We start from the raw sequence: 26153 nt of genomic DNA, 5'->3' as shown, positions 1-26153 counted from the left end.
TCACTAAATCCATTAAGCGTTTTGCTCAGCAAAGAGGAAGGCTATCATCCTTGACCACCTCAGCATGGATGGCCTTGAACTATTTGCTAAAGGAGAATCAACACTAACAAAACCAGATTCTCCTTGTCGAGTCCATTTCTAATGATATTGCCATGTCCTTTGGGCTCGACATATGCAACCTTCTCAATCCTTCAAATTTGGAAATGTCCCCCAGATGTGCACCATAAAACTGTTTGGAAGCCCTAAGACACTTGACAGTGACAAATTCTAGCCATTCATGAGAGCACTGACATATATTATTTATTGTTGCTGCCGATTATAGGACCAACCGTAATCTTCATTATGATTGTAAGCCTATAACTGTTTCATTATTATTTCTTTGATTCGCACATTCAGCCAGGTCACAAAGTCTTACCACCTGAACCCAGTTAGTTGTCCCTTACAACATGAGGTTCTAGGGCCCTGTTCTGACCAAGAATCCACACTGGCTGTTTGGTTGGTTATCTACTGACTCCACTTTACAAAATGTCTCTGCCACGACAAGGACTCTTCTTTCTTATACATACACAATGTTTCACGGCTACTTCTTGACCTTTATCCTGTGTAGGTCCAGTTTTTTAAGACACTCATCCGTCGCTTAACATGTTTATGGTTGTGTTTGCATCTAAAAGTCTGTTTAGCGTCTGAGCGTGTGAAACTTGCAGTCCAGTATTGTCAGGGGTATATATTTTATCAAATTGGTGGCAAAACAAGACTTTTCACCAGTTTTAGCTTTGTTTCTGACTGTGCTGAGACTATCCAACAGAACATTGGGAATACAATGAAAATATTCTGGATTAGAAAGTTTGGTGGGAGCAGCGAACACAACCAGCACAATGTCGTAAAATCTACATTGAAATTAAATAGGTGTACAAACATTTATATTTATTCTTGAGACTTCTCTAAAGTAACTGAATATTAAATAGTTGTGAAATAGACCCTGTACATATATCTATTTCTGATGTAATGTAACTATTTGTATGCATAAGAATAACTGCTTGCGATGTGGACAAGCATTGCTTCTTGACCTATCATACTAACGTCTTGTCCACTTATTATTTCTTATAATGCCCGTGTGGCTGCGACATGCCTTCAGCTAAATTCAAGCCACATAATACCTTCCGTATTCATAATCAAAACAGCCAATACAACACTAACCTCCCTTTATGTTTTTTAACAATAGCTTTGTCCAATAATTATGAATTTGATATGTTGATGTGATTTGTTGTAAAATTTAAGTTAATTAAACATCTTATCGATATTTGACATAATGCCCAAAGATACGCTTTTTGTCGTAAACATTTTTAATAGTGTAGATAATACCTATATCGCAGTCGGAGTCTTATGAGTATTGCACAGTAGTAAAATGTGATCAAAAACACAGGACACTTACTCAATATAAAGACACCCGACAGCTCAGAATAGATATTTATGCCCTGAGATAAGCTGATCGCACGTACCCCGACTCAAGTGACTCCAGAGTATAACCTAAGGTTCCCCAGGAAAACGCACTTCAAGCAATCACACCACTGGTAACATACAGGCAGCCTAGGCGTGACATAAAGACGAAAATCGATAAGCACGTTACTGCAATTATTTAATCAGTCCTCGTCTTTGGGTATTTCAGTTGTCCTGTGATCTACCCTACACAGCCTGCTGAGTGGGTGTATTTGCACCTGTGTCACAGGAAGCAGTGTGCCGCCATGTCTTCCCGCCATGTGCTCTGGGTTGTTACCATATGGTGCCTCTCACTTTACTTGATGTCACTCCCTGGTTTCGTGGCAGCCTCGCAGACGTGTGTCTGTCTCAAGAATGAAACCTCGCAGTTATATAATCCAATCCATATTGAATTCCGGGACAAGAGGTACTATATCCCTGAACAACGCGGGATTGTGCGATATTTTGAAACACGTGACAAGAAAGGAGGTGTTTTGTTGAATATTTCAACAGGGTTGTTTTAACAGACACTCTAGCTGATCAAAGAGGTTTACTTGGTTTTACCCTGCATCCTCATTATAACGAAAATGGTAAACTGTACGTGTATTATATTGGCATCAGTTCGGGCGTTCAGTTCTCCCATGTCAAGGAGTTTACCGTCGTTAACGATATCGCAGTACCCGTCACAGAGCAGATTCTGCTGAGGATGGAACAATTAACAAATGCTGGGAATGGCGGACAGGTAAGTTTTCCAAAACTAAAACAACGATTCAATCTGGTACAGTGATATTTTGTATATCGGGATAGTTAATTGACAGTGATCGACATTACCTTCAAGATAAAGACTATGTAACGAAAAGCTGTAACCAATCTGGAATAGTGTCACCTATAATGACCTATAAGGTCAAAAGTAAAGGACAAGGTCATGTACATGGAGTTACGACAGTCGTAGTGCTAAGACGGTAATAACTCGTATTCATTCGCACAGACTTATGACAGTCACAGCGATAAGACAATCTAAACTCGTATGTTTTGCAATCGTAGCGTGTAGTCTTTAACATAGACTTATAACAGTCTTAGTGCTGAGATCGGAACGAGGCCCTGGAAGTCGTTGTACAGAGTTGAGTTCCTTGGGCATACAAGAAGCCTCTGCTCGCTAGTTCGAATCCCGGTTCGCCCTGTTTATGCTTCTATCTGTGTCAGCACCATACTCGTGCATAGGTTTTACTAAACTGGTAATAACGTATAGTTTAACAAAGACATACCACAGTTAAAACACTAAGCTGATCGGAACAAGTATTCTCTAACATAGACTCACAACAGCCACACAAGACCTACACCTACATTCTGTGAGATACAAGGGAAAGTTGTTGAAGGCGGCACTAAACCCAGCTCACTCTCCCATACAGAACCAGCCTTCTCGGGAAGATATTGAGAGTTGATGTGGTTGAACCGGGTTTTGTGGGCAGCTCAGCGCTCCGGTACGGCATTCCCGCAAGCAATCCGTTTTTGGACAAGACACCATGGAGACAGGAGGTGTTTGCATACGGATGTCGTAATATGTGGCGATGTAGCCAAGACACAGTTGCTAACAGAAATGGTGAGTGTTGTGTGAGGTGAGTGAGTGAGTAGGGTTTAACACTGCTTTTAACAGTATTCCAGTTATATCGCGGGGTGACAGCTTAATGTGGGAGGAAAGCACGAAGTGATGCAGGCCTCAGACGTTTACTACCTCAGTGAAACCCACGAGCATGGGTATGGTCCTGACAAACCTAGAAACATAATCGTGGCGAACCGGGATTCGAACTCATAATCATAGGTTTCTGGCGTGCCCAAGGGACGCAACTCTGCTCAGCGAATTGCGGCGCCTTAGACGACTCGGCCATCTGTGCCCCCTGTTGTGTGAAGGGTCACTTAGTAGGAACCCATGTGAATAAAATGAATCTGCATTATCAAGTTTTAGGAATGCCCTTTAAAAAATACCTTTTTTTCTACAATAGTAAGCAATACTTACACAATACACACTGAGTATTCCAGGCAGAATAGATGCCACAGGATTGAACCGCCTAAAGACCCACGTGGAGCAAATGGTTGCAATGTGTCACCTGGATGCGAGGCTATCAATTACTGGATTGACACAATTATGTACAGGCACCGTTACATAGCTGGAGACCGCCTCCGTGGTCTAGTGGTAGAGCGTCCGCCCGGAGAGCGGAAGGTCCGGGGTTCGATCCCCGACCGCGTCATACCAAAAGACGTTAAAAGATGATACTTGTTGTTTCCCTGTCTGGCGCTCGGCATTAGGGGGCTAAAACGAGGACTGGTCGGCTCGGGTTCAGTATACTGTGTCTGAGTGGGGTATTCATGTTAAACTACGGCATGGTATCTCAGTGAGCTATCACTATAAATCGGCATCAGTCCGGACTAGTACAAGCAGTGACACAAACACATACACGTACATGCACGTCGCTATATAAGTGCAATAATCTTGAACGCGACGTTAAACCCCATTTCACCTCACCTCACATAGCTGGAATATTGCTGACCAAACACAACATTTGCTCACACAACGATACGTCATGGGTTGTTATCATTATTAATTTGTAGTACAGAAAATGGGGATTCTGGAATAGAATGCAGAAAATAAGCAGCCTGCTCAACAATATTTGAAGTACCTATGATGAAGATATAATTAGCAGCATGTCTGTCCAAAAACCCATTCCTCATACTCATTTATCGAGGTGCCTAAAGATCCACGCATGATCACATGGTTATAATATGTCACCTGGTAAAAGCAGAATAAAACCCAACTCACTGACTGGTCGATGGCATAGAATGTTACTAATGCACAGTCAATCACTGGATTGTCGGACCCAAACTTTATTGCTGGAATAGTACTATGACATCGCATGCTTCGTTAATCACGTCATGGTGATGACTCAGAGAACACAATCATGACACTTTTCAACATAGTGACTGATGTTACATAGAAAATGCATGTACACGCAAATATGTGGATATCATCAACTGACAGGGTGTCATTGGCAACAACATGTTATCTGAGCACTGCCACTGCCGGAGAAGTAGCCATGGTGATAGTTGTCGTAATAGAATCAAATTATCACTTCTATTCAGCGCTGAATAATACATGGATTCGTGGATTAAGCATAAATACTATAACTTACGGCTGTTCCACATATGACCATATCCATTCAACAGAACTACAAAGCTCCATAGAGCTCCCTGGTATCCTGTCCTGCACCAACACATTGCTACAGCAGTGTTATGACATTTGTCACAATGTCATCCGCCAGATCTGTGGCATGTATCATGATATATAAGCTATGCCAGAGTCATCACATGTGCCATGATATCGCTGTACTCAAATAAATATAAGCGACAAAACCCTTTCCAAATTCAAAGCGTAAAGCAGAGTCGATTGTATGATTCTGACTATATCATGAGCATGTGTCTTTGAATCACAATCAAATAGTGATGATACCCGATATTCCCGAAAAAGGTGAGCGTATCTTATCCCAGCGGTGATATCCAAAAGAACATATGCAAGGGCAAGTCAATTGTTCATCTGAAAAATTATGTATGGTACAAGTCAAAATAGGGAGTTGCATCGGACATCACTTTTGTCACTGATGTGTAAAATTTAGAAATGTTCTCCATTTATCTACCACAAAACATTTAGAAAGGGGCCTCAATTGTTGTAACACTGATCAAACAACTTTGGAGCAAGAGTCGTATGATGCTCTTTGAAATCTAGGTAGAAACAGCGTGCTCGATTGTACTTCCAAAGATGTGAAATGTATACACCAAAAGCTGCATCTGCTGGAATATTGCTCGACATGAAGGAAAAGTTGACCATTGGAAAGTTGAAGTAATTTCCTTGTCATAAAGGCTTGTGTCAATTTTTTTAATCTCTGAAGCACGAACAGGGGACGTGGACCTGCATCCTCGCTTTCCCCGATTTGTCAGTGTTATACGGTCATGTGGACCTATACCCTAGCTTTCCCCGATGTGTCAGTGTTATACGGTCATGTGGACCTATACCCAAGCTTTCCCGGGTAGTGCCAGTGATGTAGAGGGGAGCAGACATGTGCCCAATGTTTCCTCCAGGGTGTGTCAGTGATATCATTGGATGTGGACCTGTACCCCAGCTTTTTCTCGGGGGTGCCAGTGATAAAGAGGATCTGGACTTGAACCCTAGCTTTCCCCACATGTGTCAGTGTTGTAGAGGGGAGTGGACTTGCACCCTAGGTTTTATCGTGTGTGTCAGTGACGTCGACCTGTACCCTAGCATTCCGTGGAGGTGTTAGTCTTTTGTGGGGGTGGATATGTGCCCTAGCATTCCGTGGAGGTGTTAGTCTTTTAGAGGGGAGGGGACCTGTGCCCTAGCATTCCATGGAGGTGTTAGTCTTTTAGAGGGGAGTGGAGCTGTGCCCTAGCATTCCGTGGAGGTGTTAGTCTTTTAGGGGGAGTGGACATGTGCGCTAGCATTCCGTGGAGGTATTAGTCTTTTGGGGGGAGTGGACTTGTGGCCTAGATTTCCCCGGGTGTGTCAGTTATATACAGGGGAGTGGTCCTGTACCCAGTCTACCCTGGGGCTGTCAGTGATGTACAGGTTATCTGGTGGTTCTCTTTCTTAATTAACTTTATGTCACTTCACTTCTCGCAGGTGAGCGGCGTATATTCTGTGGCGATCCAGGAGAGCGAGCTTATGAAGAGATCAATCTCATCCACAGTGGGAGGAACTACGGATGGAACATCAAGGAGGGGAACGTGTGCTTGGATAGCTCAAAGTGTAGCAATGGAACAGTAGGTAGGTAGCCTTCGTCTCTCTCACCGTCAACACTTCACGAGGCTGCCTCCTTGGCGTAGTGTATACAGTCTGGCTCGGGAGCAGAGGATCGGTTGTCCCAGGCCACGTCATAGATAATATCTGAATAGTTTGAGACAAACTGTGTTTCAGTCAGATGATGGCCCACATTGTTTGTACACTGCATACAGCTGATTGCCATGCTTAACTATGGCATAGACTGAAAATATAGACATTCCTAGTTCAGGTCATGTATGACATTATTGGCAATTTCATAAATAAATACGCCTTTATTCTTCTCGGATATATACTATGCAAAACAGGTAGGGGATGTTTTATTTGAGGTGAAACTACAGGGAAATACATCAATGTCTGGCAATGCAAGCGACTGATTAATGTGGAAAAGAACAAAGCTCCCAAACAACATTGTGACATGTCATCAAGCACGAGATCTCAGACAACTCGTGCTGGGGGTGGTATGCCGGATTTACCATTGTCACTCAGGTTTGGTTGTTAGCAGACCCATATTGATTTTATGGAACCAAACGCTCAAATATTCTTTATTAAGCAAATTTAATCATTAAGGAAGCAACAGCATTGATCATGTGACGTTAGCAACGTGCTGAACGTCTCCGTGTCACAGGCATGTTGCAGGTGGGCACATGTCAGAATATTGTTGCCCGAACACTGCATATTTCTCAATCTGTAATCAGTAGAATACAACAAACACAGAACGTCAATGATAGACACCGCTCTTGATGCCCAAGGGCAACAACTCAAGCCCAGGATAGATTAGTGAGAACGATGGGATTATGAAATGGATTGCAAACTGCCTGTCAGATAATCGAGAGTACATGCACAGACGGTGCGAAATCGCCTGCACAGATGACATTTCGTGCACGACGTCAATGTGTCATCCCAATCAGAGGCGTAAGTGGTGTAGCAATGGGATAATCGATGTTGGTCTAATGTCATTTTTCCTAACGAATCGAGGTTCATCCTGACTTCCGTGACCGAAGGAATCGAGTTTCGAGACGTCCTTATGAACGCTTTATGGACGTTAACATTTTGGGGTGCGTATGATTAAGGGTGGTATTACAATGACTGTCCGAACTGCGCTCCTTATTGCTAATAGCAGAGTCACAGGTCAATACTATCGGGACATCATTGCGCCACTCGTGTTGGGCAACGTTTCAACTTTTAAGATGACAGTGAACGCGTTCACTGTGCCAGGATTGTGACCCAATTCCTCCAACAGGAAACATTCCATGGCAAGCACTCTGTCAGAAGCATGCCTCCAAGGAATCGTGCATGTCTGTCTGACAAACAGAGGTGGTTTTACCCGATATTAGTGACGTTGGCTGCAAAATTTCGAATATGCCCTCACGCCTCTTTATATCCGCACATGTGGTCACGGACTTACGGTAAAATACAAAGCCACAGAAAAGTCCGGCATGAGAATATATAAGAGGGAGGGTAGGGGTGTTTCCTCCCAATATGGCACCAACATGTCTCGAAAATTCATTTGCATTTCATGAGAATAATTTGTCTGGCCCATCCACACGGGTGATAGGAATACCTACTATCAAAAACGTTCTTATATTTGTAATCAAAATTTTAATTTCCCTCACGTCAGTCATATAGCCAGAAAGCGATGAGTTTCTATAGCAAATTGTGAGAGGATGAAAGGTAGATTACTTCTTTGGAATTTTCTTTTAAATGATATAGACGACACAAATGTCATTACTCCTTTCTGTGTGATGTTGAGGTAAGGTGTCGGGTAGAGTGGTGTGGGGTGGGGTCGGGTAGGTTGGTTTCTATGTTTCCTTTGGGGTTGGTGAGTGATCCCACACCTGTTTGGAAACAAAGAGTGCCTTCTGTAAACTTCATCCTGAATGTGGTTACAGAGAACGAAGCGCTGCCGATCTACATGTACATGCACACCAACCTCTTTCATGCTGTCGTCGGGGGATATGTGTACAGAGGCAGGAATCTTCTTGACTTGTACGGGCGCTATATGTACGGAGACGCCATGACCGGGTGAGTACATGCAGATATGTACAGAGTGTAGTGATTGAGTTTGTGATTGAGTCATACAACTGTGTGTCAGCTTAATGTCGGAGGAATGCCGTAAGTGAATCTTGTCTTAGACATTTACCTCTTTGGCTAAACTCATGAGCACCGGTATGGTGCTGACATCCCAAGAAACATCAGATGTTTCAGCCGAAGTTGTCAAAGGAATGCACCTCTGCCCAGCGAATTACAGTTAAAGGTAACTGGGTCATCCATGCCCCCACAGAGGCAGGAAGTTAATCTATTAATTTAAAAATTAACGTTAATTGGCAATAAAATCAAACTGCCGAAGATGTTGTTGGGTTTTCAGACTGATACCACAAGACTTGAGGTTAATGATTGGCTGAGTGAGTTAACGCCGTCTGAACAATATTTAGTTATGTGAACTTATTCAAACAGGATAAAATGAATATTTACTCATGTCTTCGACATTTACCACTTCAGTGCCAAAAGACCAAATATCATAGTTTGGGCGACGCTTAGATCTAAACCCAAGACCAGAGGATCCTAGAGACAGATAACAGATGAAAATGCATTATGCCTCCAGACCACCCGTGCCATTTGAAAGTCACATTAGTCACCTGAAAGGGTATATGCCAGTGACACTAGGATGAGATTATCTGTGACAATTGACAGAGGTCATAAAGAGGATGTTATAATGCATTGTGGAGTGTATCTACTTGATAACCAATGATTCCTCCAATTATATATGAATATGTGTCTATATCTGCCTGAATCTGCATCTGTGTTTGTACCTGTAGCTCTCTCTGTGCCCACACCTGACTGAGTCTACGTCTGCGTCTGCGTCTGTCTCTGCGCCTGGTCTGTCTCTGCGCCTGCGTCTGTCTCTGCGCCTGCGCCTGTGTTTGTATCTGTGTCTGGTTTTATTCCAGCCAAATGTCGGTGTTAACCGAGGACAGCTACGGTTGGACATCGTCCCCGCTTCCGGTTTGTGATGGAAATCAGTGTCCGTGTGACGCCAGGATGCGACCCAGGGACTTCCTACTGACCTTTGGTCAAGATGAACAAGGTGACATTGCGAGGGTTAAGTCTATCCTTAAAAAAAAACGATCGCATATATTGCTATAACCGTGTTTATCTGTTTTCGTCCAGATTGATCCTAGCATATGCATTCTGTGTTTCTTCAGGAGAGATATACCTTCTGACGACGTCTTCAATAACGGCTTCCAAAGACGATGGCGTTGCTTTGAAAATAGTGTCATCACTTGGGTAGGTACTTTCTTATCTCACGCCAGGATATCAACATTTTGTGCGGCTGTGTCAGACGTTTCGGAGGTAAGCCAACCTTAGGTTTAAGCAAAGGTATGCCTGCACCAGGACGGAACTCACATTACAGGTAACAGTTGATCAAGGCATTGCCTACAACGGCTATAGGTCCGATAATCTTGTTAGGAACCACAAAAAAAATTGTTTCAGGACATCCCCCGTGTCTGGTGAACAGTTATAATTTAAATGTAAACTCTGCGGTCAAAATATTGCCTCCAGTATTTGTTAAACAATGAAACAAGCCTCTGTCCCAGACCCCTCCTCCTCCACCTCCAAAACATCAAAGGCCTTTCCCTTAAAAACACTTTAAGTTCACATTGGTTCCAGCAGTAGATATTTTGTGATGTTCTGTTTCAGGAAGAAGGCGATAACTTGTGGGTGTGGTGACAGGAGAGAGTCTACAGGAGTCGTGGTGGTCTCTCTGATGATGTCGGTGCTGAAGTGGTTCCGTTCATAGGGTGTTGAGGACGTTGACTGAAGACGTTGTTTATTTGCTAGATATGAATATAAACTTATGTTATGCTTATAAGTGGAGATTTTTGCTGATGGGAATAGTATGTCATAATCGGACTTCGAGGGTTCTCCATTTTAATATTGGAATATGTTTGGTCAGGAATGCGGCCCAAAGTGCAAGGTTCGAATGTTGTTTTGGAGCATGGTTTTGTGAATGCACCTTTATGACTTGTGTAATGTCCACAACAGTTTTATGCAATTCCTTCTGCGTGGTGCATGTTATGTTAACTTAAAGTAGACATACATGTGAATCATTTTCAGGGTGCTTAATAAGCACGTTTGTGTACGTTTGCAGTGTTTTTGAACCACTATTTTTATATCACTATTTTTTTACCTTGAATGATGTAGATCTATGCAAAAAATGATTTAGTTTGTATCCATCAAACCCATCACCCTCCGTGAATTCTATTGTCCAGCGGCCGCAGTGCATAGTCGAACAAATTAGTATTATAGTCAGCATTGGTCAGTACACAACACTGCTGATGGTGACCTGCTTGATTGATCGTTCCACTCCTTATTAAGGCAAGAAACGTTTTGTTATCTTATACATTTTGTCTTATGTATATATATTCTAGATGGTCTATGTTTTTACATGTGGTGTCGTACTATTCATGACAATGGTGCTTGTACATACAGCAATCCACGATGATCATATGTTTCTAAGGTATAGCTTCATATAGAATAAACGCCCAAAATTAGTTCATATTGGGAATTATACGCAATTCCTGACATCGCATGCATTTCCTACTTATTTGAGCTTGTTTCAATTATGTCAAATCTGGCTTTTGGTCCTGTGATTGATTTGTTGGCGTGTTTATAACAATAAAATCAAAACTGCTCTTGTCTACGCTTAGTGAATTTCGTTTCATATATTGAAGCATTCGAAATATTTAGACTTATTTTACAGACACAGATACACACATAAGATATCACCAAAATTTAAACAAAATCGCTTTTTAATTTCCTTAAACATGTTAAACACGCTGGAGGTTGGAACTGCTCATGCTTTAGTCGAACAAACCCTGGAACTCGAATTATGTTTGGAGCCTGAAGGAATGAGAGATGAAATTACAATTTACAGCAGTTTTTATTACAATTTACCACAGTATTACATTGTACCACATTTTCCGCAGTTTATTACAATTTACCACGTTATTACAATTTACGTCGTAACAGACGGGTGCCACCTGTGGTTTAGGATACGTTCAGCGTCTCGAGAACACCTGGTACAATTATATGATATACACTCTTCAAAAACAGAAACACACAGGTAGTATGTAGTTCATTGAACCTTCCTACACAAACAATCTGGTATATAAATTAGATATATGTTATTGGAAATTGTTGGTAGCCTCATTTTCGACAAACGGTGTGTCAAAATGCAGCCATTGTCGATTTGCATTGTCTTCAACGGCATTATTTTCACACTTGTTCAAAAATGTCATGGATGAAAACAGTAAAGCAAAATGCACGTGCAGGTAATGGCTTTCGTAATTCGTGGTAGTCGCTATAAAAAGGCAAGCATAAGCCAATAATTTGTCATTCAATTGTCAGCATGTTTAGTTCGAAAATGCCGAGACATCGCCATAGGACGTATTCAAAGAGGGGAATCGCAGTCTTCCGTTGCACGCCACTTGAACGTCCACCACAGCACCATTTGCCGCCTTTGGGACCGATACACACAGTTCAGTTCCACTGGAGACCGTCCGAGAACCGGCCGACCAAGAGTTACCACCCCTGCACAGGATCGCCACATTCGACTGTAACACCTACGTCATCGCACTGCCACAGCTACGGAGACTGAAGGACGCCTCCCTGTATTGAGGAGGATATCGGACCAGACTGTCAGGAACCATCTTCGCGAGGCTGGAATCCAACCAAGAAGACTAGTTATCGTCACTGTTTTGCAACAGATCCATCGACAGCAACGCTTGTGTTGGTGCCATACCTTACAGCCTTGGAAACTGGAGACGAGTGTGGTTAAGCGATGAATCACGATTTCTTCTTCACCGGCGAGATGTAAGGTAACGTGTTTATCGTCGTCGACATGAGTGTTTTGCCCCACATTGTGTACGTGAATTGGACAATTTCGGTGCCGAAGAGATGCAGAGCCGTGATTGCTGCCCGGGGGCGGTCGCACGAGATACTGAGCTCAGTGCAACCTTGTGGCCTTATGTGACATGATGATAATGGACAGTTTTCAATGCCTTTGTACAACGACAACATGTGACTGTCGAGCTCCAAAGTTGTTGTACCTATGATATTAAATTAAATATATCGACTTTATTGGGTATAATAAATTTACTAAAATCTACCTGTGCGTTTCTTTTTTGAATAGTGTAGTCGGATTCTTACAATCGACTCTATTGGATATGATAAGGATTTTGTTGCTTTAATTGACATCATATCTCTGTAAGCTCTTTGACAAATTATTGCTCAAACGCATAGAAGACAAATTGTTCAGGCTTAAGACCCATTTACCATATAAGCTACTGTTTAGTTTTAAAAAACACACGGAGCTATCATGTCAATATTTACTTTGATAGAAGGCAATTAATATTACACACATAGGGACTATATATGCTCCTTTCTTGGATAATGAAAACACATTCCAAAGAAAATGTAACTATTTTCAAAACATTAGAGGTAATACATGGGCATTAGAGGTAATACAGGGCATGATAGGAAATACAGGGCATTAGAGGTAATACAGGGCATTAGAGGTAATACAGGGCATAAGAGGTAATACAGGGCATTAGAAGTAATACAGGGCATTAGAGGTAATACAGGGCATGATAGAAAATACAGGGCATTAGAGGTAATACAGGGCATTAGAGGTAATACAGGGCATGATAGGAAATACAGGGCATTAGAGGTAATACAGGGCATTAGAGGTAATACAGGGCATGATAGGAAATACAGGGCATTAGAGGTAATACAGAGCATTAGAGGTAATACAGGGCATGATAGGTAATACAGGGCATGATAGGTAATACAGGGCATTAGTGAGTGAGTGAGTGAATATGGTTTTACGCCGCTTTTAGCAATATTCCAGCAATATCACGGCAGGGGACACCAAAAATGGGCTTCACACATTGTACCCATGTCGGGAATCAAACCCGGGTCTTCGGCGTGACGAGCGAACGCTTTAACCACTAGGCTACCCGACCGACCCACAGGGCATTAGAAGTAATACAGGGCATTAGAGGTAATACAGGCCATTAGATGTAATACATGGGCATTAGAGGTAACACAGGGCATTAGAGGTAATACAGGGCATATAGCTAATACATTGGCATTAGAGATAATACAGGGCATGATAGGAAATACAGTGCATGATAGGTAAAACAGGGCATTAGAGGTAACACAGGGCATGATAGGTAATACAGGGCCTTAGAGGTAATACAGGTCATGATAGGAAATACAGGGCATGATAGGTAATACAGGGCATTAGAGGTAATACAGGGCATGATAGGAAATACAGGGCATAAGAGGTAATACAGGGCATTAGAGGTAATACAGGGCATGATAGGTAACACAGGGCATTAGAGGTAAAACAGGGCATTAGAGGTAATACAGGGCATTAGAGGTAATACAGGACATGATAGGTAACACAGGGCATTAGAGGTAATACAGGGCATTAGAGGTAATACAGGGCATGAGAGGTACTACAGGGCATTAAAGATAATACAGTATTTGTAATACACTGAGTGAGCGAGCACGGGTTTTGGGTGAGTTAGTGTGAGTATTTCAGTCCAAGGGACGCAACTCTTCGCAGCGAATCGCGGCGCCTTAGACTGGGCCACCCTTAGCCCCAGAGGTAATACAGGGCAACTACTACAACTTTGTTATGCAAATAGTTAGGATTATATTACTTACTAGGTGGAACAGCCAGACAGATATAAGATTCAACAAGGTGTAAGCTAAGGTAGTGACATCTCTGCTTGTTTTTTCTTGTTTTATCAATGATCTAATTACAGCCTTCAGGCAAACACAATGTGGCTTTCGTGCATAAGTATGGATATTCCTACAGTCGTGCATAGTGACGTTTCTACTCTTGTGGGCGTATCACCGAGAGGCTTACAAAGGTCCCTTTAATATTGTACATACATATGCCTAAGGGTGGCACCTAACGTATAATTCATCAACAAGCTCAATAATTGTGTTCACCAAAGCGAAACGCAGGGGGCCTAACTTCGTGATACACACATTACTACCACTGATTCTACAGTATATGGTGGGATACTCATAAAATATAATCTTACCTGTAACACAAGAATTTAGACGTGCTGTCAGAACGCCAGACAAAATATTTCATTTTACAAGAAAATTATAAGAGGCTGGAATTTCAGTGTTTTCAGACATTAGCACAAGTCGAAAGTGACTCGAATCGCCCTCCTTTCGCTCTGTTTAGGTACAGTCTGCCATTCATGGTTCATTGCTGCATACAATGTCACGCAGGTTTCGACTGTACGTCACCAGATCATGTGCCCCTGTTGTCGGTATATAAATATCAGATTTCTTTAGAAACTTGGATGGAGAATACTTTCTCTTGGCACCAATATCCAGCAGGATAACATGAGTGTCCTCACCCGCACTGATGACGCGTGTTATCATCTGCGCCATGACAAGGACTGCGACCTTCTTGGCTTCAGGTCTTCCTCCGCGGGCACCTGCAAACAAGGAGTCCACATCCTGCAGGACTGTTGCGAGATCAGCAGGCCCTCTCCGAGGCTGGAGACTGTGGATGGATCTGAACAGCTCCATCTTGTTAGTGTAGCTGTTGAACCGGACCTGGGACACCGTCTGCTGACCAAATGTGACCACGCTGACCATGACGTTGTGTCTGCCGACGGGGAAGGTGTCGGAGGCGCCAATGAGGAAGTTGAGGACGTCGTTCCATGGAGAGAATGTTTTAGTACTGGCCTCCACGAGGAACACCAGATCGATGGCAGGAGTGAAGCCACATGCTGGAACAGCAGATAGAGCGGTACATAGAAACTCGCTCACCCCAGTCGCATGTCTTATTCATATCCATCAGCTAAATTGGTTAAAAACTAGATAACATAATTTTGGTTTTCGAATAATGAAATAGTTTGAGCTTCAGGGACTACCCATGATGAAAATGCAAATTATCCCAAATATCACGTGATCACTCGTCAACAGTTATGTAGGAGCGTTCGGGTAGCATAGCGGTTAAAGCATCCGCTCGCCACGCCGAAGACCCGGGTTCGATTCCCGACATGGGTACAATGTGTGAAGCCCATTTCTGGTGTCCCCCGCCATGAAATTGTTGGGATATTGCTAAAAGCGGCGTAAAACCATACTCACTCACTCACTCACTTCACAAGTATGTGTGAAGATTATTTCTTACACAAATATTGATACATATAAAAGACATATATAGATATGGAAATCAAAACGAAGTTAACATTTAATAATCTGACACAATAATAGTCACCTATTCCGTAAACAAATATTGATGATATTGAGCTAAATTTAACCTGGAGATATGTTCATACGTGATTTGGAAGACGGGGTGCGATCAAATGTTTTTGCACATTTACTTATAAAAGACAAAAGTCCAATTGTAAGTTATATCAGTGAAATAAGGTAGGTCATACTTTGTCTTGATCATGCCGCTGTATGTTCATTTGGACAGAAAGCACAAGTTAAATGTTAAATGATGTTTAATATAAGCATATTAATAAAGACCAATTCAGTAGCTAGTGAATCAGACAGAGGTTATTGACTGGGTCGATTTACCGTTTATCGCCGCACTCAGCACTATTCCAGATAAATGACAGCGGTTTGTAAATAATCGAGTCCTGGACCAGACAATCCAGTGATTGACATCATGAGCATCGACCAACGCATTTGGGATACGATGACATGCATCAACAAAGTCTTACCACCCGATCCTGTTAATCGCCTCTTAGCATAAGAAAAATCGCCTTTTAAGACAAGCATGGGTTCCTGAAGACCCATTCTAACCAGGATCTTCACGTGTCTCATTGACTGGACTTCAGCCTGCTGTCCAAAAATTAACGTTAAATCAGTATTTGTACCGGTTCTCCGGTATACAAAGGGATAAAACGTACCTTCACAATACCTGTTCCACATGTTCTGTGCGATGTCGATATACCAAACGGATCTTGAAGAAAAGGCATATCTTGGCACTGAAGCAATTCGCTCTGTCACGTAATTGTTGACATCATCGCCAACTCCAACGGACATAACCTTTGACCCCGTGTCAGCAAGACGCCATATTTGCCGGAAGAGGGGTGCAGGAGCTGTCACTTTCTCGTCACTGACGATGATGACGCAAGTCGCGCCGTTGACGTCAGTCGGGAACTTGACCTCCTCAAGCATTTCTAATAAGGTGGAGCTGACAGTTTTGTGAGATCTCACGTCATTTGGTAACGTAGAGGAAATGTGGAAAGGATGCAAAACACTGATATGTGGATGATTGGATAGTGGCTTGGTAAAGTTTACAAATTCTCCCACGTACGTCTGAATGATATCTTCACTTTGAACATTGAATATGAACGTAACGTTGGCTGGTTCATAGCTGCAATCTGAAAAAAATTGGTCCACCTCAAACATATACAAAGAATTATTGTTAAAACATAAAAACAGAGCAGTCACCGAATTTTGTGTAAGAAATAATTTACTTGTTAGTACATGGTTTAATTTTGAATGTTTGTAGCTCCGGAAAAATGCATGATGTGATGTAAACATATTTTGAACTTACTACTTTCAGCTGCGGAGTTGTGTCCCTTAGCCGCTTCTGCTGAAACTGGAGAAAGCTGTTAATGAGATTAATCTTTCATGTACATTCAGTACAACACAGAAAAATTATCTTTGGCTATCAATTTAGTTTGGTGTTTTTGTTTGACAGAAATCTACTTCTTGTAAACCCCGAGAACTAATGAACGTACTTATACATGTTCATAGACAAAAGATCACTCACCATTCACAATGTCGGAGTGTAGTTCATTCAGAAGGGTAGAGTTCATGGACCGGTTAAAAGAATGAAACGTGTAATGGTTCGAGGTCATAGCCTCGTTTTCGTAGACTGTACTCTCGACTCCAAAGGACACCAGCGAAATCCTGACACCGACACGTTTTAAGTTCGTTGCTGCTTTCAGAACATCAGATCTACTCTGAGACAAGCCGTCGGACAGAATAAGAGCCGCCAATGCTGGACAAGACTGACCAGTGTCCATATAAAGCCGAGGTGACCTCTTCACGACATAAAAGGCCTCAGTTAAAGCTCCGGACATATCAGACACTCCCATCTGAGGTTTCAGGTCGTTGATGGCGGCGAGGAGGTCAGATATGTTGACACTGTTCTCCAAGACAACTTTGACATTAGACGAGAATGTTATCAAGGTCACGTGTTGGTCCTTGTCTTTGACGCTGAGCGTCTTCAGGAACGTCGTCAAGAACGTCTTCATGGGTGGAACATATCCCGTCATGCTATGCGAGAGGTCAACGAGGAGTGTGGTATCTGTTCTTGATTCACAAGCTTGACAAAGCAGAAAGACAAAGAAGTGCCATGTGAGTCCCAAGACAAAATGAAGTCAGTACGACTTTTATATTCACACAGACTGCAGCCACTTCCATTTTTAAAAGATGGTATTTAAATAATAGGTGAGGTGAAATGGGGTTTACCGCCGCGTCCAAGATTATTGCACTAATATAGCGACGTCCATGCACGTGTGTTTAGCTGCTTGTACCAGTCCAGGCTAATGCCGAATGAAGTGTTAGCCAACTGAGCTACCATGCCGCAGTTTAACACGAATACCCCACAAAGACAAAGTATACTGACTCCGAGCCGCGCATTCCTTGTTTTAGCCCCTTAATGCCGTACGTCAGGCAGGGTAACAACAAGTACCATATTTTAACGTCTTCTGGTATTACGCGGCAGGGGACCTTCTGCTCTTCGGTCGGACGCTCTACCACTAGACCACGCAGGCGGTCATTGGAATAATACAAAAAAACATACATCGAAAGTATGTTGATAACATATGTTTATAACATACAAGGTACATTTTTGCCTCGTCAAGTGTGTGCTCAAAATGTATAGAACTCCTTGAAACATTTTTGGAGGACTGATTCAATGTTTCAATGATTTGTAGCATGATGATTAGTTGTCAAGGGTGCAGTTTGATGTAAACGGATGTCACGTGATCGCTACCTGTGGGTGTAACAACACTCTGGTGGTTCTTGTCGTCTTTCGATCCGACACACGAGAACTCCACACAGAGTGAGTGAATGTGTGAGTTGGGTATCGCCGATGTTAGCACTATTCCAGCAATTTTATCACGGCGGTGACACCAGAAATGTGATTCACACATTGTACCCATTAGGGGAATCGAACCCGGGTCCTCCATGTGACGAGCGAATGCTTTAACCACTGGGCTACCCCACCGCCCCTTCATTGCTTGCAGAGGTTACCTGTCACGGTCACAAACACTTACCCACATCGTTCCGTTGTAGTGACATATCTGCAGAGGAAATATAAAAATACGTCAATAATTATTACAATATATACATTCGTAATAAGAACCAAAAAGTACCAACATATGTATTTGTAAAAGGGACAAATATCGACATACGCTATACCTTTAAAACCGTCACGTACTAGTATTTGAGGGTTGACATACCATAGCATACGAGGTGCCTGAGTTCCGGGATGAGCCCTGTCAGGGAACTCCAGTTCTCCAAGGTGAAGGAAACGTTGCTGGATGTCGCCAAGGCCCGTAACTCTTCTTGACTTCCGGTGTTTCCAATTTCCACTGTCACCACAAGAACATTGTTGTCACGAAATATTTGTGTATCTCCAATAGAAAATCCAATACGCCTGTCGGTGATTAAGACGACCACATTCGGATATTCCGGTCTGAGGTTTGAGAATCTGTTAATGATGTTTTCATAGAGCAGAGAAGGACTTAATTCCGGCCATTGCGACTTGTGGCAGGAGCAGGTTGTGGAGAAGTCTCGCCAGTTCATCTGACAGCCATTGGCGTTGCCATCTGGCAACCAGTCGACTGAGGTCACCTCCAGCTGGTTGTCGATAGTCTTGATGAACTCGGATATAAGCCCCCCAGAGCACCACCCCAAGGATTGGCGACCAGGAGAGACTTCGTCCCAAGCCATAACAAATGTCACATCTTTCTGACATGCTGATAAAAACAAACAAAGAATGTACTAATAAATCAATCAGTGTCCGTGTTCGAACAAGAAAGGTAATAGGAACTGTGGAGGAGAGAATGCATGATCGTTAAATTAACTGACGACCTAAAGAAACTTTACCACTTTAAAATGGAATTGAAAATATTTGATAACACCAGTTCAAACTAACTCAATGCAAAACATATCGTCCAAAAACAACAATGCCCTATTTAGAGAGTAATACACGCCCGCAGCACGTTTTTTCTTTTAAGAAAATGCGAAAAGGTGAAAAACACGTGTCGCTTCGGCAGCCGAAACAGCCTGCAATAAATGTATATACAGGATACTGACGGCATGTCAGACACTCACACTGACGAAAACGAAACACTACAGAAATGCCACGACTTACACCCGAACAATTCTAGAGGGCCCTGGGTATGATACAGATGGGAGTCGATCATACCCACATTGCTAGAACTTTGGGTTGCTCCCGTGTTGCTGTAACTAACCTGATGCAACAGCAGACAGACCGGGCAGATATAAGACAAGCCTAGAAGGCAGACCCAGGGTAACTATGCCCAATGAAGACCGGTACTTGTGTATGTTGTATATACATCTCCAGAATCGATTCCTGATAGCGACGTCATTTGGTAAGTCGACAAGGAATTGGGGCTTTCAGACATTACAGAGGACAGTTATTGACAGCGCAAAATTGTCGTCAGAGATTGAGATGAGTCGAGACTGTACGTCGTTGGCACGAGGTAACTGGCATTAAAGCCTGTTCTGTCTTTTCAGAGCTAATGACAGACTACGTTTTTACCGCCAAAGGGGAGAACGAACGGCATGTTACGTTCAGGAGGTCGTGTCGTATGGTGGGGGGAATGGTATGGTGCGGGGAGATCTTTGTGGGTAGGAGAGAACATCACTGATCATCGTTAACGGAAATTTGACAGCTAAGCTTTGCATGGAGGACTTTCTTCGTCCAATTTGCTACCACGCGGTGTTCTTTATCAGCATGACAACGCCAGACTCCATACAGCCCGCATCGTACAGAACGTCCTTGCAGCAAACAACGTCAACGTGTTGCCGTGGCCTGTACGCTCCCCAGACATGTCCCCCATAGAACACCTCAGGGATGTCATGGGTTGTCGTGTTCGACACCGACCACATCCTCCAGCCAACAGACAAGAACTGATCCAGGCCCTCCAAAAAGCATGGCAACATATCCCACCTGACGTCATCCCACTACCAACTTTCATACGCACTATTTATGTGACGTGTCATTGAACTTGAGCGATTTTAGATATCTGTTCCCTTTGTCCGTTACCTTGTAAGCTTGCTTTTGCGACCCAAACTCTATTCCGGCAACTGTCATGCCAATATCGGATGCTGTATGACTCTCCTTTTTAGTATTAATATCGTTAAGATATCTTTTACATCATACTTCAAAACTATGGCAGTATACTCTCTGGGGCACGGGGTGCCCAGCTCCAAATAATCGCAAGTAGCTGCACAGGTCATAATAATATCCCCTGATCTTGGGTTCGAATTTGAGAGCCACTAATATAACCCACCTTGTAAACTCCCTTATTCACCGAGATATAACTCACATACTGTGAAAAGAGCGTTAGCGACAACTCACTCACTCGTGCACATGCAATCTATATTATCTGACAGAACAGATTCAATTGAAGAAAACGACAACATAGCCGAAACATTATATGAATGGACCACTGAAAATCACTGATGACGCAAGGTTTGTACACGTGTAGAGATTAAAATATTAATAGAGACAAATATTAACTGTTGGTCGCCTTCTCCATGAGGCCTGAAAGCTAACCAATATTAGACGCAATAACTGAGACAGATATGTGTGGGGTATTCTATTTGAGAAGTGAAGTTAGCATGAAATCAGGTCGGGAGAGGATGAGTGTATATACGCAGGACAGAGGCGTTGTATAAGTGGGATAGAGGCGTTGTATATGCATGATAGAGTCGTTGTATATGCATGATAGAGGCGTTGTATAAGCGGAATAGATGCTTTGTATATGCATGACAGAGGCGTTGTATCAGTGGAATAGAGGCGTTGTATATGCATGTTAGAATCGTTGTATAAGCGGAATAGATGCTTTGTATATGCATGACAGAGGCGTTGTATAAGTGGAATAGAGGCGTTGTATATGCATGTTAGAATCGTTGTATAAGTGGAATAGATGCGTTGTACATGAATGAAAGAGGCGTTGTATAAGCGGAATAGATGCGTTGTGTATGCATGACAGAGGCGTTGTATAAGCGGAGAGAGGCGTTGTATTAGATGTTAGAATCGTTGTATAAGTGGAATAGATGCGTTGTACATGAATGAAATAGGCGTTGTATAAGTGGAATAGAGGCGTTGTATATGCATGACAGAGGCGTTGTATAAGTGGAATAGATGCGTTCTACATGAATGAAAGAGGCGTTGTATAAGTGGAATAGATGCGTTGTATATGCATGATAGAAGCGTTGTATAAGCGGAATCGATGCGTTTTATATGCATGATAGAATCGTTGTATAAGCGTGATTGAAGTGTTGTATATGCATGATAGAGTCGTTGTATATGCGGAATAGATGCGTTGTATATGAATGAAAGATGCGCTGTATAAGCGGAATAGATGCGTTGTGTATGCATGATAGAGGCGTTGTATAAGCGGAATAGATGCGTTGTATATGCATGATAGAGTTGTTGTATAAGCGGAATAGAAGTGTTGTATATGCATGATGGCGGCGTTGTATAAGCGGAATAGATGCGTTTTATAAGCAGGATAAAAGCGTTGTATATGCTTGGGAGTGCCATTGTTGTACACAGGCCAGATAAAAGCGGTATGTATTATTGATAAACGTGTAGGTATATGCTTGATAAAAACGTTGTATAAGTGTTACAGAGGTGTTGTATCAGGATGATCGAGGAGTTGTATATGCTTGATATTGGCGTTGAATGAACTTGATAAAGGTAATGTATAATGCGTGACTGAGGCGCTGAATATGCTCGTTAAAAGCGTAGTATATGCTTCATAGATGCGCTGTATAAATTGAAGGAGATGTTGTATATGCTTGACAGGTGCTTTGTTTTATGCTTGATACAGATGTGTATGTTTGACGTTCACTTTATATGCTTGAAAGGGGTGTTGCATATGCTCGAGAAAGGCGTTGTTTATGCTTGATAAAGGCGTTGTAAGGGCATGAAAGAGGCAGGTATATGTGTGGTTATTTGCATATTGCAAGGGTTATGTCATTACATAATGTTGTATATTATGTGGCCATGCTCTGTAGAAAACTTAACACGTTCCTCATCCTAAATATGTTGTCCTCACCACGTTTCGAATTGTCACAGTGTATATGCTTTATACCGGCGTTGGGTATGCTTGACAGAAGCATGGTATATGCTTCATAAAGGTATGATAAATGATTGATTTCGGCGTTGTATAAACTGATAAAGGCGTTGTATGTGCTTGATAAAGGCGTTGTATGCGATTCAACACTCTTCAGGAATCTGACCATCAGATTGACATTAGATCTGCTGTAAACACATTTAGGTGCCATGGAATGTCAATATTAAGTATATTCTACACGTTCTTGTGACAAAACCCAACTCACTCACCCATGTATCCGTGTTTAGTCCTGAACACGCTTACGTTTTAAACATGTTTAGATTTAACACCCATGTAATGAGAGCATAAGCCATTTCACATGTTTAGAGAAAGGAAATCCTTTTTCGGTCTAAACACGACAACAGCTTAAGATTTCTAGCACGTGTTAAATACCCTAACACATATTTGATGCTGTAAACGTGGGTGTGTTTGTTTTCCTTTGTTGAATACACACGCGTACGTCTCTTCCACCGTCTTCCATGTCCCGCATGCTCCGACACCCCACCTGTAACCTAGCAAGTCCCCTGTGTCTCTGTTTGCAGTGTGTGAAGCTGGAACTGACTCAAGATAAGAGGGGCGATACTGGGCACAACAAACATAGCGAGTACTTATATAACAACTCCTACTGTGTCGTCTCCAGGGGCTCATAGGGTGTTTGGATAAGACACTTTATTCAATTATTAATACCGTATTTGTTTTATCTGACACACCGGGCCTCCAAAACATGCCAATTTGATCAAAGGTTTGCTCTTAAATAATAGACGCCCAGGCGTCCAATAGATGAAATACGGTATATCAAGGGGTGAAGAGTTGTGTCCCTTAACTGTCAGTTTCCTCTGTTTGTAAGAGATTTCATCTGGTGGACAAGAACGGTGAGTTGGTTGATTCCGGGTTATCGTAACTGACGTCCGGGGACGGTGCTCCCAGTGACACGTGCTATCTTGTTTGTCATTGTCGGTCCACGCCTGGTTCAGTTTTCCTTCCGAAAGTTCACTCTTTGGCGGAGGTGTGCATACCAAATACGGTTTAATTTACAAAACACTCCCAAACCCCACCCGCCCCCAAATGCGTATATGCTCACGCACACGCACACGCACACGCACACGCACACGCATGCGCATGCCCACGCGTACACGCACGCTCGCATACGCGCACGCACGGGCACACACACGCACATACACGCACACGCACACGCACACGCACACGCACACACATGCACACGCACACACACACGCGCGCGCACACGCACGCGCACACACACACACATACACGCACACACGCGCACACGCACACGCACACGCACACGCACACGCACACGCACACACTGCTGTGTGTTGTTCCGTAACGACGCGAGAATTCTTCCTGGTTACTCACAGTTACACGCCTTCTGGCGAATCTCGGACACAGACTCCTGAAGCCTGTCTCTGTGCTCCACCATCACCAAACGGTTTTCATCCGTTGCTAAGGGAAGCAGCTCGCGGCGACTGACGTCATTGCCAACGCCGACCACGACGACGACAGCACCACCATCAAGCAGGGAACTAACGACGTCCTTCATCACATGAGACAGTCTACTCTCGACAACAAGAACGACCACACCGCCAACATCTGGAATCGTTGGCGTATTGGACATAGTCCGTACATTCCAACACTCCGTTCTACACCTGGTTGTTTTAAGTTGAGGCAAGTCGAATGTACAATCATACAAACGTAAAGCACTGACGTCACTGACGTACATGTTGACCTTGACGCCACTCACGTCACCTAGCTCATCTAGAAAGTCGTCGTAGAAGGGGTTCCAACAGGAGTAGCACCAGCAGCAGCTTCCGACGATGTAGGAGCCGGGTTTGCCGTCACAGTTGCAGTTAGTCGGGTCAGTAAAGGGGAAGTTCTTGTATTCCATAACGAATGTGATATCTCCGAGACACTCGGCACCTGCACAGGTAACAAATGGTTAGCAACCATAATCCACGAATTGTGCACAGGCAATACACAGCTACCAGCCATGTAACCAATCCAATATCGCACTATTTTCAGTTGCAATTATATTTAATAATTTTGATTTTAATACATTTTGTTTCATTAATGTAGATGGTCAATGTGAAACAAGCTCTTTCTTTCGCACCATGTAGACGATTTGTTAACTTGAATAACCACAACCCATTGTTAGAATTGATCTTCAGCAACCCATGGCTGTCCTAAGGGGCGAAGAATGGGATCGGGGCCAGGCTTACTGATTTGGTAGAAGCATGCGGCTTGCGGCTTATCGTATCCCAATTGCGTGGATCGACGCTCATGATCTCGCCCAGACTTGATTATGTACAGACTGCCGTCACACAGCTGGTATATTGCTAAGTACGGCGTTAAACTACAATCATGGGTTAATCATGAAAACCCTACTCAGACACAGTATTCTAACTTCGAGCCGACCATTCCTTCTTTTATCCCTTAATCCCGTACGCCAGACAGAGTAACAACAAGTACCACTTTGTAACGTCTTTTGATAACGTGAATATCCCACTTAGACTCCCAGCCGACCAGTCGGGAATGGAACCTCGGACTGGCCACTCTCCAGGCGGAGATCTGGGACTGGGACTGATAAATACTTTGCAAATAAGCTTTACGAAATATAGCAAGGTAGCCTACAACAATCCCTCCATCTGCTGAAGTAGGGAAGATAATAACTGACCTGGTCCTGTTGAACACATGCAGCTCCTGGAGATAATGAAAGAAATAAACGTAACATATTTGGCCAGCATGTCGAAGGATATGTGTATCTGTGAGCTTCCAGTGTGTCTGTGATTTCAACTGAACGTGGGGAGTTGAATAATGGTGTATTGACTTTACATTTCAATGGTGTAGGCAAGCCATGACAGCCCTATGGCGTGATGGTTGCTAGGCTCCAGGGTGGCGTGCATTCTCAGGCTAATGCACAGATAACGTTGTCACAGTACTGGCGTGCATTGGTGCTCAATGTATATTGAGTGAGTTCATAATGATAACTTAAACTGCTATGTTGTTATTTTCTCATATCTTCCAAGTTCAAATGTAGCATACAAGTATATTTTATGTTGGGATTGATTCCAACAACGTTCGGTATTGGCACGTCATTAATTATATTCTATGGTGTCAGTATCAGGTAAACATAAAGTCAACATTAATAGCAAGAATACAACCTTCTTGCAGTTTTATTACCGGATAAGTGTAACACTAACCACCCGGTTATGTATTAATATTATTATAAGAATCTACAGTCAGACAAACGTCAGTAATACATACATGTATCATGCGTGAGCTATTTATAGTAACTTAGATAAGGCAACTTCCCAGCATGCCAAGTACGAGCATGTGCAACAACGCTTCAAGGTCAGCCATCTTGTACAGGTTTC

At 42.9% G+C, this 26153-nt stretch overlaps 2 protein-coding genes across 3 annotated transcripts; one reads left to right on the top strand and one right to left on the bottom strand.

The window, feature by feature from the left end:
- The first annotated feature begins 1443 nt into the window (after nucleotides 1–1443).
- Nucleotides 1444–11030, top strand: LOC124124634 (HHIP-like protein 2). Of its 2 annotated transcripts, XM_048388490.1 has the most exons (7): nucleotides 1485–2218; nucleotides 2886–3076; nucleotides 6164–6307; nucleotides 8212–8344; nucleotides 9271–9407; nucleotides 9526–9607; nucleotides 10022–11030. In XM_048388490.1, the coding sequence occupies exons 1-7, from the start codon at nucleotides 2199–2201 to the stop codon at nucleotides 10119–10121; spliced, it is 807 nt and encodes a 268-aa protein (XP_048244447.1). In that variant the 5' UTR covers nucleotides 1485–2198; the 3' UTR covers nucleotides 10122–11030. The 2 variants fall into 2 exon arrangements, with proteins under 2 accessions (XP_048244448.1, XP_048244447.1); XM_048388491.1 differs by lacking the exon at nucleotides 6164–6307 and having other exon boundaries at nucleotides 1444–2218.
- Nucleotides 11031–13319: 2289 nt separating this feature from the next.
- Nucleotides 13320–25593, bottom strand: LOC124124633 (collagen alpha-4(VI) chain-like). Its single transcript, XM_048388515.1, has 8 exons — nucleotides 25454–25593; nucleotides 24139–24699; nucleotides 18850–19368; nucleotides 18664–18690; nucleotides 17151–17708; nucleotides 16932–16976; nucleotides 16279–16755; nucleotides 13320–15147 (listed from the first exon to the last, which is right to left on the bottom strand). Exons 1-8 carry the CDS (start codon nucleotides 25521–25523, stop codon nucleotides 14606–14608), a joined length of 2799 nt encoding a protein of 932 aa, XP_048244472.1. The 5' UTR covers nucleotides 25524–25593; the 3' UTR covers nucleotides 13320–14605.
- Nucleotides 25594–26153: the final 560 nt, after the last annotated feature.

This window comes from Haliotis rufescens, unplaced genomic scaffold (genome assembly GCF_023055435.1).
Source record: "Haliotis rufescens isolate VD_foot unplaced genomic scaffold, xgHalRufe1.0.p SCAF_72, whole genome shotgun sequence".
Taxonomy (NCBI): Eukaryota; Metazoa; Mollusca; class Gastropoda; order Lepetellida; family Haliotidae; genus Haliotis; species Haliotis rufescens.
The sequence above is the reverse complement of the archived record's forward strand: the minus strand, read 5'-3'. Positions and strand labels throughout refer to the sequence as shown.

Coding starts and splice junctions, on each gene's coding strand:
- LOC124124634 (XM_048388490.1), top strand. CDS start 2,199: ATGCTGGGAATGGCGGACAG. Junction 8,345..9,270: donor TACGGAGACGCCATGACCGG/GTGAGTACATGC, acceptor GTTTTATTCCAG/CCAAATGTCGGTGTTAACCG. Junction 9,608..10,021: donor AAAATAGTGTCATCACTTGG/GTAGGTACTTTC, acceptor GTTCTGTTTCAG/GAAGAAGGCGATAACTTGTG.
- LOC124124633 (XM_048388515.1), bottom strand. CDS start 25,523: ATGCTGGCCAAATATGTTACGTTTATTTCTTTCATTATCTCCAGGAGC. Junction 18,691..18,849: donor CAGGCACCTCGTATGCTATG/GTATGTCAACCC, acceptor TTTCCTCTGCAG/ATATGTCACTACAACGGAAC. Junction 16,756..16,931: donor CAACTCCGCAGCTGAAAGTA/GTAAGTTCAAAA, acceptor AATTTTTTTCAG/ATTGCAGCTATGAACCAGCC.